Below are 12,682 nucleotides of genomic sequence, written 5' to 3'. Positions count from 1 at the left end.
GAGACAAATGGCCACAAAATAATTTCCCTGTTGCTTTACTGAAGAACACTTCACTTTAAAATATCTTCAACAGGCATTCACTAACTATATTTAAAACTCCATTTCCTAAGTTCTGTATTACGTTAATGACTTCAGGACATTTTCTCAGGAAGAAAAGTTGTAAGGGGAAGAACAATCCCTCGGATTCCATGCAGAACATGTATTTATAGCAAGGAAGCAAGTATTAACAGCCACTCATAGAGAGTCATTTTGTCAAACAGAATGCACAACTGGCAGTTGGAAATAAGTTTGTAAGCTGGAACTACCACTCACACAATGAATACTATATTCCCTATTCTAAGTCTTATTATTCTCAGTATCATTATCTGGTATGAATAATATGCAGTTAGTAGGCTACAATTAAAAGATAAAATAAATGGGAAGTTGCTTTGTAAAGCACTATCAAGGTTTATGATTTCCACCTCTTACCTCATGTAAAGGTACATGGGATATGTGGAGAAGTTATTAATTTTACTTGCCTTCTCTTCATTGAGTTACTATAAGCATATTAAATTCCCTATTTTGGAAGACAGTAGTTTAGCTTTTAGGGCTCTAAAAAAAACATTCTGTGTGGAAATGACTCAAAATTTCTCTTTCAAAATTCCATTTCCGGAATGATTCCATGTAGATAACCCCTGATTATGAATATACTGTTTGCTGTCTTAAATTGGTTTATTTACTGACCTGCTCTGGTTTATAACCTTTGACAATCACACATACATGCAGCTGTTGGGGGGAAAAGAAAAAGGAAACTAAACTCAACATTTTTCCCGTCTCCGTGTGCTGAGGATGCATCTTAAAATGAACAGCACCTTCTACTTCTGCTTTATCTCTGCCATAAATACACCATTGTGCCAAAGCGTGGTGTGGACACTGGAGCATAGCACTGCATTTACAGAATTTCTGGAGAGGAGTGTTCTACTGCTTTTAACTAACACCCTTCTTCACTTGATACCAGATTAACTACTAAGAAAGCTAATGTCTTCCTAACTGTGTGTGATTTGTAAACTAGCAAGATATAAAAATGCACTAAATCTATTGAAGCATAGCTTTTGGGTTAAGACTTCAGAAGACCTTTGAGGGAAGCAAGAAATTTATGTTTCTCGTCTCCGTTTATTCACAAATACTGGATGAACTACAAAGTGCTTAGGGTGTAATAATACTTTCTCCACTATCCAGAGTAGTTCAAATAAAAAGGACAGTAGTATATCCAAATGCATCCAGAAAGCTAAAATTTAAAATCGCTTTGAATACTAAAGAGCCAGAGATTAAATATAAAAATGAGAAAAAGGCTTATGGAAAAGAGTTTTACTTTTCAGGCCAGCATCTACTGTGAACTAACCATTAACCCATTCACAGCTTGGAAGCTATTAGGCACTGGAGGAGTCTAAGTTGTGCCATACAATTCCACAGCAATGACCCACAAAAGGAAGGGGTCTGTGAATCAATTATGCAAGAATATATTTATAAACAGTATCTAATTTCAGAACACTACCAGCAAATTGCAACAGCTGCAAATATAACACATACCAAATGCAGAATTCCAGTGGTAAATATTAGTGCATTGTGTGAAGTTAATGCACTAACATAGTGCATTATGTTAGTGCCTGCTGACCAGGAGGAAAAAGAAGTAACACAATACACAAGAGCCTGGCATATTACAAAAGGTATGTTTAAGAAAACTTCAGTTAAGTTCTCAATGGATGGCTGTGTCTTGAGCAATAGCATAAACAATACTTTGCTACTTAATATAGATGAAAATGAAACAATTGTGGCAGAATTAAGTGGGAGTTGTATGTGGAAAGGCTAGGGCACCAGACTAGTGGAAGAAGCAAATGATGAAGGAAAATGCCATCAGTATTTTGCTTTTCACTTGATTAGAAATTACAATTTTTTTAATGCAACAATTAGTTGAATATCAATTTGATTTTTAAACACTTCAATATTATTAAAAACTCTATCTATTAACTGTATTTTAACAATGAGCCTGTATGTCTATTAATCTATAAATTTCAAACCCAGAATTATTTACCCATTATGTGATTAACTCAGGCCCAATGTCTGCTGCATCACATATAACTGGAAGCAAAATTGGTATCACACTTGAAGGGATACAGAATAATACAAGTTCTCAGCCTTTGTTTCTATCCAGTACCTCTACTTTCAGAGTTTAATAGAGTGACTTATAAACTACAAAATTGCATTTAGAAATTTCTCTGATGTGTTTACTGCTTGCAAACCACTCTGCATATACTACAAAAAAGAATGAAATGACCAACTGAAATGTGAACTCAGCAAGCAGAAAGTAAACAGAGCATACACAGTAAAGGAAACTAGGAAACTGGAGAAGTAAATTGATGGATTACCTCTGGAATAACTATTCTTCCTATTTAAAATAGATTTGAAATTATTAAGGAGACATTCTTCCTAAAAATGTTTAATGTGATATTCATGGTCATTACTTAGGCATATTTTCTTTGAAAGTCTTCAGATTCAGAAGTACTGCTACAAATATACTAAATTGAGAGCTTAACAGTTTGTGGGAAATTCTTTCATTTTTGATTTGCGGATCTAGAAAAGGTTCTCTTATTGCACTGGTTCTCTGTCATTTATTCTCTCATTCTTCCTTCATTTTAAAGAGTATCTCATGCAACAAGTGGTAGTGCTTTATTTTCAATTTTTTATATCTAAATGTTGCTGGATTGAAAGTTTCTATTGGAACTGCTAGAACTACTCTCCATCCCACATTTTACAAGATTTTATCTAGGTGTGGAAACATGCCTAGTGTCAGCACCTTAGCACACAAGGTACTGTGCTACCTTAGCACAGAACAGTATCAAAATGTGTAACATTTCAGGATAAATCCTTTTCAATAAGTATAGTAACTCACAGGGGCTTTGCCTTCTCCAGCATTTAAAAAGTTTTTTTGTAAAGCTGAAGTAGAGACCATCAAAATTACGAGCAGACAGGGAGATCTGCTATTTCCTTTCAGCTATAAGAGCTGGCTGCTCATTCAAACAATGTGGGAAACAGGAAAATAAAATGAAACAAGTATTTCTCCTGAGCAATGCTAAAAACTGTATGATGGCTAAAGTTTCTCATGAAAGCCACCTACACTTAAAACCAAAACAACATTTCTAATCAAATAAAAAACCCCAAACAACCAAAACCATGCCTTCCTCCCCCAAAACCCAAACCAAAAAATAACCCCACCAAAAAAACCCAACAAACCCCAGAGACTTCATAAATGACAATGCTTCAGATTTTTTATCTTTAGAGAAAATAAAACCACCGAGACTCTGGGTAAATTGATGTCATGAACTGGTTTCATTAGAAACAAAGATGCCACCACACATTGTTGCATCACATCTCCTTTACTATAACGAAAAATTTAGACAAAATCTGCAAGTCACTTGATAAATGCTGGTGTGAAAAATCACTGACTGATGTAACAAGTTCAAGTTCTCCCACAGAAAACCTTCCTAACAAACAATAAACAAACTGTTCAGAAGCACATGTTTACAAAAAGGACCACACATCTGTAGCAGGAACTAATTAACATGCAAGTAAAATCAGAGTGGACCCACAAATAGCAGAACAAGGTTTCACACAAGCTCTGTGATCTTGCAAAGCTAGAGTAGGGTAGCACCTTTCTGAAGCACTTCATTTTGAGATGTCCCCTGCCAACGAGACCTCAAAGCTGGCCCTTCTACTAGGAAACTCATTTGGAATTGTTTATGAACCTATGAACTGCTGTGTTATTCAGAACAACTTAATTCACTTAGCAATAGCATTTATACTACAAATCTTCAACTAATCACTGGAGTGACTTCAATGCTTTTTGGGAGAACACAGTTCCCACAGGAAACACCCTCCTTTAACATTTCTTTTAAAAATGGGTCTCTTCCTGCAGAAAGGAGCTCTTAAATTAACAATAGAAATATTTGAAGAGTCAATGCTGATTTAGTCAGGTAAGTGCTATTGTCAAAAACAGAACAGCATTCACCTCCCTGAAACAGCACACAGAAAACCAGAACCCTATGTTAGTCTAGAAATGATTGCTGCTGCTGCCTCACACATCTGTATCTTTTCCATTTATGTGTCCAGACTGTTCCAACAGAATCCATTCCTCTTACTCCTGAAAACTAAAGATCCTAAATCCACATGCTCTGTAACCATTTCCTGAAGTGGAATCTTCAAAATATGACTTTAATGTCTTCTAATGAAAACATACATTTTCAAAATTTGATTACCTGCATTTACTGGTCTAAGAAGCGAAAAACAAAAGCAAGTGCATAGATATTTTTCACTCCCTTTCTGAAGTAGAAGAGTTCTTAAGTTAAAGGATACACATAGATTACTTTTGTAGAAACCGAAGTTGTTAACACATATTAATAATGACTGAATTTTTACACAGGCATGTTGTTTCCTTTCACACCACTGACAATCTCTGTTGGTGTTCTGAGCTTAAATGCTGTACCAACTAACACTCCCCCTCGGCCCAGCTCCGGTAAACACCACTGACCCACATTTAGGCTCTCCTGTAGCAATGTCAGTGTTTGCTGAGGTGCCCCTCAGTTGAACTCTGATGAAAGAGATTGTTTAGGAAGAGAAATGAATGTTCTTTCTTTTGAAAGACAATGCTATCAAAGATGCAGAAGAAAGGCCCTGAGAATGTGTAGAACAAGTTACAGTGATCAAAGTCAGAGAAATAAAAAAATGTAATCTGAAACCAATGGGGTTCCAGAAGACCAGGACAGGAGATTTTCCTTCAAAAGCAGTAATTTTTAACTTATTCAGATTTCTCAGACAGGCGTTTTCTCTGCTTATCTAACTTCAAGTCTAAAAATGCCACAATGCTCTAACTGAAAATGGATAGCCAATTCTCTTGTGGCATCTGTGCTCAAAGACCTAGAAACAAACTAAGGAAATTTTCTAAAGACCCACACGGCTGAAGTGTCCCCTTCACCTGAAGTCATCAGACAAACATTTATTCCACACTGTCTTTTCACTTTAGAGTCTGAATTCAACCTCCTACACAATGGGCATTTGTGTGTCACAGACACTATTTAGAAAGCACCTATTAACCTCCCGTTGTTCTTCCTATTGCTTGCACTGGAACACTTTCTTGTTCTATTCTGCACAGCATTTCAACTTGTTGGTACTCTTTTATACAGTATCTGACCACACTGTAACATTCCTAGAAGTTCTTAATTGTTTCAGCTTGTCATAACTTCCTATGAGTATTACAAAAATAACTAGGAAGTGCTTGAACAAGATTTCATCCAGAACATCACAGCCTTATTTAGAGCTGCCCCACTTCCAAATCTCTTATCTATACAATGAAAGAGAAAAAAACAAAATACAAAAAGACTGTAGTGATAAAGCTGATTTTTAAAAGACATTTAAATACCACATATTTGCCTTCACACTATCTAACAGAGCATGCAGACAAACTCAGTGCGTCATATGAGAGATTCCTGGTTTGCTTTTGTTGGACTAAAGCCATTGAAAGTTTTCCTATTCAATGAAAGGAAGGGTGGGCAGGGAGAGGCAGAAATGATGGATGTTAGATTTACTAGCCTATGAATAATGTACATACTGACTTTTTCAGGAAAAATCTATCCTGTAGCAAATGCACGGTCCATGACCACTAAGAATAATAGCCACACTTATTTTTCAGAGAAGATTACATTTTCACTGCTGAGCATTAAGCAGCTTTCTGACTTTATGCACACAACAGTTGTGAAGAAAAATAATATGATGGTTATACTTATGGTTCTTTGCTAGGGACCTTCCCCCCACCCGCAATGATTCGCAAGTTTTTTCCAACTCTATTACATAACTAGTGTCAGAGTTTTGAAGCATTATTTAGGTAATACAGATGTTCACATGTGCTTCCTAACTGCAACATTTACCCATCTGCAGAACAAGCTGCAGTATTTTTGCTCAAGACAGTCTACTCTAGAAATGAATTTATGGAAGACACAAGGTTTCATTTCAAGTATTTCCAGATTCTATTTTCTCCCCAAAACATCTAACTACAAATAATTATTTAGCTGATGACAGGTTGGTTAAGGCCCAAACAACAAAACTGCTAATATGATATTCAATAAAATGTGCTTCAATCAAAACTGCTGTTTCAATGAAGAAATTTTTGCTATTTCTCTCTACCTCCAAATCACTGTACTAGAACAAGGATAATAACTCACTGGGTATGTACAAAAATGCTGTGACAGTTAAGATGTGGAGATGAAGACCATGCAGGTAGAAAAAAAGTACTCTTTTAGTAACAGGAGAAACTGCTGACCAACTGTAGACTTGTCTTAAAACTAGGAATTGACTAAACTGTCTCTATTAAGGGCTATTTCATGCAGCAGTAGTTATAAGAGAGATTAATCCCAATTACACACTTTAGCTAATTAATTTTCACTTTAAGCTATAAGTGCGACCTTCAGCCAAAGACACTGTGCTGCACTTTGCTCATTAAAATCCATTGAAAATATACAGAGTTTTAGAATGGCAGCTATGAACAGATTTATTTATTTTACAAACTAAAACATTTCTCACAGTCACAGCTAAAAGAATGGTGCGCTTTCAGAATAGTGCAAATGTATTCTGCCAGACAGCAACAGAAGTCTATAATATTTAAATCAAAATGTTCTGAGATAGAAGCGTGCAGTGGTTTATCGTTCATTCCACTGATAGGAGAAAAACGTTTATTATTCATCTAATGTAAAAAAATCTGAGTCAAGCACCTAAAGAACAGCAGCCAAATTTCTTTAAGTGGAGCAGTATGCAGAATTTGAGTAAAACCTTTCACTTCTTAAACCTCTATGCTCAAGGAAATTAAGATTCTGTTCTGTTCACTAATTTTCCCATGCTAGTTGTCTATAGCAACAGTAGCCTAGGAAGACTCCTGTTTCTAGATTTCTAGGCTAAATTACTCAACTGATGATAAAACAGACTACTGTTCTGCTTAATAACTGCGTAACATTTTTCTATTTAAAATAAGGCTTTATGCTCCTATAAAATACATGCAGCCTGAAAGAATTAAAACCTGGGGTTTTTTTAATCTGTACTGGTTTTGGCTCCACAGCTCGTTTTTCCCTTTCCATTATGAATATTTCTTGCTCACGTAATCAAACTCACCATCAAAAATGGATGTAGAAGCTACATCCCAAGTATCAAACACCATCTACACAACTACACATGCTATGTTAACAACTTGCTGATTAATCACTGGCAATGAATTCAAGTTTCTTCTTGTAACTTTTAACATGTACCTTCAATTGATACAAAAATGGTTTGTCAACACAATGTGTATAGCCAAGGTAGCTGACATCTCTGCTCCACCCAAAATACTCAACTGCTGCTTTAGAAAGGGTGGGGTTAGACACACAAATTCAAAACCTGAGCGCTTTTACACACTTTCAGCTCCTGCTTTGCTTAATAATAATAATAACAACAACAAAAATCTAGGAAATTGTTTGCCAAGACCATGTCTATTCTGCTCTTTAGTCATCACAAACTGAAGTTTTACACAGCCTGAGTGGAGTTCAGCAAAGAAAGTGACCAGTTTGAGTCACCAGATATTGATACTCAGTTACTCTAAACCCAGGAAACAACTTTCAGCATCCTAAAAGAAAGAGCATTAGAAGCAGATTTCTGTCTAGAAACAGTCTCTCTAGACACTAAATATTAGTTGTGATAACACTGGGACAGGAATGCTGGACTGGCATAACAGAGAGAGTACACCTATTTGTATCACACTGCTGTCTATACAACAAGGTACTGAGTTTGATGATATCATTCAGAGAAACTGGGGATAAAATTACAAAATTGAAATAAAAATTCTTTACTAGGAAAGACTGGGTTGAGAATAAAGCAGAAAACAAATATCCAGAGGTGAATAAGGATTTTTCTATTTTATGAAGGAAGAAAAAATATTTATCTGACATTAGGGATTCAAAATTTGCAAAAAAATTTCAAAATGTAAAACTAGCTAATTAATTTCAATGATTTTTTAAAATTTAAGATTAGAGATAATTTCAATATATTGTGGAAGTTTGTTTTTTAGTAAGAAAAATTTAGGCATTTGTGTTGTCTTTCTAAAGATTAGGCAAAAGTTTTACTTAAGGAAATTCAACAGTTTGAGAATGTACAGCTTTATCTTTATTATATGTTCTAGTATTTATTTTCAAGACTTATAATTAAAGTTTTAATTAGCTTTTTAAAATTTTAGGTACAGGGAAGTTAACTTCTAATAAGTACCAATAAATGTACTAGGAGGTACCATTCGAAGTTTCAATAAAATTTTTAATCAGAAACAGATGTTCTATAAAAATAAAATTTAAGGAAAACAACTTACAATCTTCAACTAAAGAAATAGAAATTGTCTCCTTGGAAAATCTGGTTTAAGATTTTAAACAGAGAGTCCTCCCAAAAGCATTTTATTTTTCACAGGCTACAGTAGATATCTGACAGAATACATAAAAAAAATTATTGTAACAGTCCTAATATCTATTTTTAATCTAGAACAAACAACTATAGATTTAAAATTGTACAAATACTGTCAGGGAGATGAAATTACTACACAAATCTCTTTTACGCAATAGAAATTTAAAACACTTTTATTTACATATCCCAAGCATGGTGTTCCAAAGCATAAACTAGCCCCAGTCCAATAAATTAAGCTAAAACCAAAAGACTTCACACTGCAAGTTATGAGATATTGCTGAAGTATGGGAACAGCTCTGCCTTTAAGGAAAGGCTTAAGTAAAAGTTTTAGTGACTATGTTTTTACATTAAAGCCACATAAAACTCACACTGTAGCAAGATCTGCACTTTGAATTTATGTGGTGTTTATCTGCCTGAGGTTACCAAACCCACATCTAACATACCTTGGCAAAGAAGACTGTGAGGTGCGTTTCACTACCAAGTATCCAAATAGGAAATTTTGGAGATTTCAAATAGGAGCCAACCTGAAATGGTACAACAAAATCAGAAAGGTCATCCAGTTAGTGACCAAGTTAATGAAAATTAACTTAGTTTTCGGAACAGTTGGGACTCCACTGACATAAAGTGTTCAATAAAATGATCTAAATGTTTAGCTTGCAAACAAGTATTATGCTTAACAATACTATAATCAGATGCTAATGAAAGGTAAAAGTTCACTTGATTTATTAGCTGGTTTTGGATTAATTAATCCAGAACTGACATTTAGTTAATAAATGAAGGGACAGACAGTTGCAGTCATTCTGCCAACTACATTATTCTTTTAACTCTGAGATAAGCTAAAGGTTTTTAATTCAGACTCAAAAGAAAGCAAAGAACAACCAAGAAGGTTCAGGAATTAAATTATCAGCTCTGTTTTTCAAAAGTAGCCTTTGTACAACAGCCAGGACCCTGTGACTCCATAGGGGATGCTGGATAAGTTCAGGGAGGTCTGTCTCCCTTGGGTGGTACCCCACGCTGGAACAGGGGAAGTAGAAATTCCCTCACATCCTGGGGTTAAACAGCCTGTTCCCTTGCAGCCCATGGAGGACCAGCACATGGCCTGAGCTAATGGTGCACTGCCAGGAGTCCCTTGCTGCAGCCAGGCTGGGAAAAGCAAAGGAGTTCACTGCAGCATTAAACCTCGGTCCCAAAACGACCAAGGGTGGAGATTGTAATGCTCTGGAACAGAATAGAGCCAATTTTCTTCACAGTGGCTGGTAAGGGGCTGTGCTCTGGACTTATGCAGAACACAGGGTTGTTAATATAGAGATGTTTTTGTTGCTGCTAAGCAGAGCTTACACAGAGCCAAGGCTTTTTCTGCTTTTTTACAGCTGCACTAGCAAGGGTGATGGGGTGCAAGGGAGGCTGGGAGGAAACAGAGCTGGGACAGGTGACCTAAAGTGACCAACAGATATAAAGTGGGAGGGAAGACCGAGGAATGGGGGGGCATTTGGAGTGATGGCATTTGTCTTCCCAAGTAACTGTTACACTTGATGGGGCTGTGCTCTCCTGGGGATGGCTGAATGCCTGCCTGCCCATCAGACGCCATAATTAATTTCTTGTTTTGCTTTGCCTGTGGTTTCTTTTTCCTGTGGCTTTTGTTTTCTCTATTAAACTGCCTTTATCTCAACCCATGAGTTTTTCAGCTTTAACCCTTCTAATTCTCTCATTGATCCTGCTGCTGGGGGAGTAAGGGAGCAGGTGTGTGGGACTTGGTTGCTGGCTGGGGTTAAACCACAACAGTAAAGCACTGGATTTCTCAAATAAAAACCAGAAATCAAGAAATTCTGTCACAACAGAAAGGAATATGGACTAAGTTGGACATCAGCAACTTTCAAATGTTCAGAGAAAAATACATAAAATACCTTTTAATTTTTGAATAGATTATATTTTGAATAAAATTGCTTAGCAGTTTTATTGTTTTTACTTAAATGGAAGACAGCAACAGCATAAAAAGAGATCAGTAAAACTCCAACACAACAGCAAGACATCTTGGGACTTTATAACCAACTAGGTAACTTTCACTAGAGTTATTTTAGTAAAAACATAAAACTTTTAACTCACAATAATCAACTGATGCAATAAAGTTCTAATTTAAATAGCATCAAACAACATTTACTCAGTAAGATGCATTTAACAATTTTATCATATATTTTTCTGAATATATTAGTGTCAGATTGAATTTGGACATTATTTGAAAGTTCTTTAAGATCTCTAACAGTACACTGTGAAGCTTTCAGCAATACTGTTAAAAAAGCCCACAACACCTTAATAAAAGAACACTTTTAAATGATGTAGAAAACAGCTTACCTTACAATATCTCAGAGATTCCATCAATGTCAAAAAGCCTACTGTTGCCTGTTTGTGTATGCCAAGAAGTTCTGCTCAAAAGAGAACACAAAATTTATCCAAGAAAAATCTGAAAATCCTGTTTTAAGCCATATTTTCTTACTTTCAAAATTGGTCAAGAAATATCAATTTTAAGTTATGCAATTGTAGTGATAGTAACCAGAGCAAATTTTCAAGATATAGTAAAAAATGGTTATTTCTCTCTCTATAAATAAGATCTCCCTATATATTTCTCCATAAAATAAGATCCAGACTCATGTTTTTAAGAGCTTCCTGTTGAGACCCCCTTTTCTAAAGCTGTTGGACTTTTTAGGGGAGGAAATATTTGCAACTTACATTACAATTACTCTTAGAAAAATCTAAAAAAACCAGCTATCTTGAAGAAGAGAAAATCCCATATATATATGCATAAATTAATGTTTCTTCCTCTCTCCCACTTTTTTCTTAAGAGTTCCTTGGTAAAATTTACTTCAACCATTTCATGTTCTGAACAATGAAACACAATTTCCAAAATAATAGTTTTGTTAGCAGAAAAACTAATTTGATTTCCAATACTGACTTCCACTTAAAGCTCTCAAACACACACAGGCTGCCAAGAATAGCTGAAATATTTATGTACCACTGACTGGAAGAACACTTACAGAGCCTTACTTGAGGTCCTCTAACATAAAGAAAGTACTTCAAAATTCAAGCTTCAAACCTAATTATACAGATTTGGAAGAAGCTCCTGGCTTTCATATACATCACCTAAGGAGTTCCAAGTACTGTGTGCTTAGAACAGCTCTGCTAGATCCCCAAATATTGTCTAACAAGAGCAGCACATACTGAAAACATACACTATGATCAATTTAAGAATATCTGGATTTCCTTTTTTCCACTGAACAGTGACTTTATTTGGAAGTTCCCTTTAAAACACGAAGTCTCAAGCATAATTTTTAACAGCAATCATTTGTGTACAACAGCATAAAACTGACATCTTTATCCATGGGCTAAAGCCTCAGGACCATAGCAAGTGAAGGAAACCATTCTGAATTAAAAAGATTTCTGGATTTGCAGAAATGAACTCTGCAGCAGCAGGCATGTCGTACTTTTTTCACCAGCTTCAAGTTTACCTCACTGAATTTTGTAACAGTGCAGAACAGTTATTATAGTAATGGTTTAATTTTCTCCTCTACTGTTAAGCTTAAGTTCCCATACATCCAATTCTGAAAATTAAAATCCAAAAAACGTACATACATGAGCTTGTTTTCTACCTTAGTGTCTGGAAATACAACTCCTTCCTTAGAGTGTGAGCTATACATATTAAAAGGCTCTTTGCAGTAGTAGAATTCTTTGATCTGAAAGCTATGCTTTCACAGATTATCTTCAAACTTGCTTGGAATTAAAATATTCAGGGATGCATAGATCATCCTTTGCAAAACCCCATTATCTCATCTCACTGGCTTATAGCTGAGTGGCTATAAATTGCTATACACTGAAACAATTCATCCTTTCTTTGAACTGGGAGAAAGAGAGCTACAACCAAATTAAAAAAAACAAACTAGTGAAGACTCCTGCAAACTAGGGAACAGCTAACATACAGGAATAGCACATTTTTATTTGCAATGAAGGAAACGAGTGGCAGAAGTAAGCAACGGTACATCAGAGAAGAAATTTTATACATCACATATAGTTTAAAACCAATAACAAAAATCAATGTAAAGTTCAGTCTGCTAAACAAGGGCTTCAGATGTGGGAGCCAATACCTGGGCACAAAACAATGAAGTCACACATAAATAATATTTACTATTCAGAA

General features: G+C 35.5%; 1 protein-coding gene across 6 annotated transcripts in view; it reads right to left on the bottom strand.

Moving 5' to 3' along the window:
* Positions 1-12,682, bottom strand: part of MINDY3 (MINDY lysine 48 deubiquitinase 3) — a 47,419-nt gene that overhangs the window by 15,839 nt on the left and 18,898 nt on the right. For all 6 annotated transcript variants that reach the window (XM_015618217.2, XM_033511824.1, XM_033511829.1 and 3 more), the window contains 2 exons: positions 10,849-10,919; positions 8,943-9,023 (listed from right to left, as the gene is read on the bottom strand). In XM_015618217.2, coding sequence (XP_015473703.1) covers positions 8,943-9,023; positions 10,849-10,919 — 152 coding nt within the window. The remainder of the gene's footprint in view (positions 1-8,942; positions 9,024-10,848; positions 10,920-12,682) is intronic.

Source organism: Parus major, chromosome 2 (assembly GCF_001522545.3).
Source record: "Parus major isolate Abel chromosome 2, Parus_major1.1, whole genome shotgun sequence".
Lineage (NCBI taxonomy): Eukaryota > Metazoa > Chordata > Aves > Passeriformes > Paridae > Parus > Parus major.
This window is presented reverse-complemented; position numbering and strand designations above follow the sequence as displayed.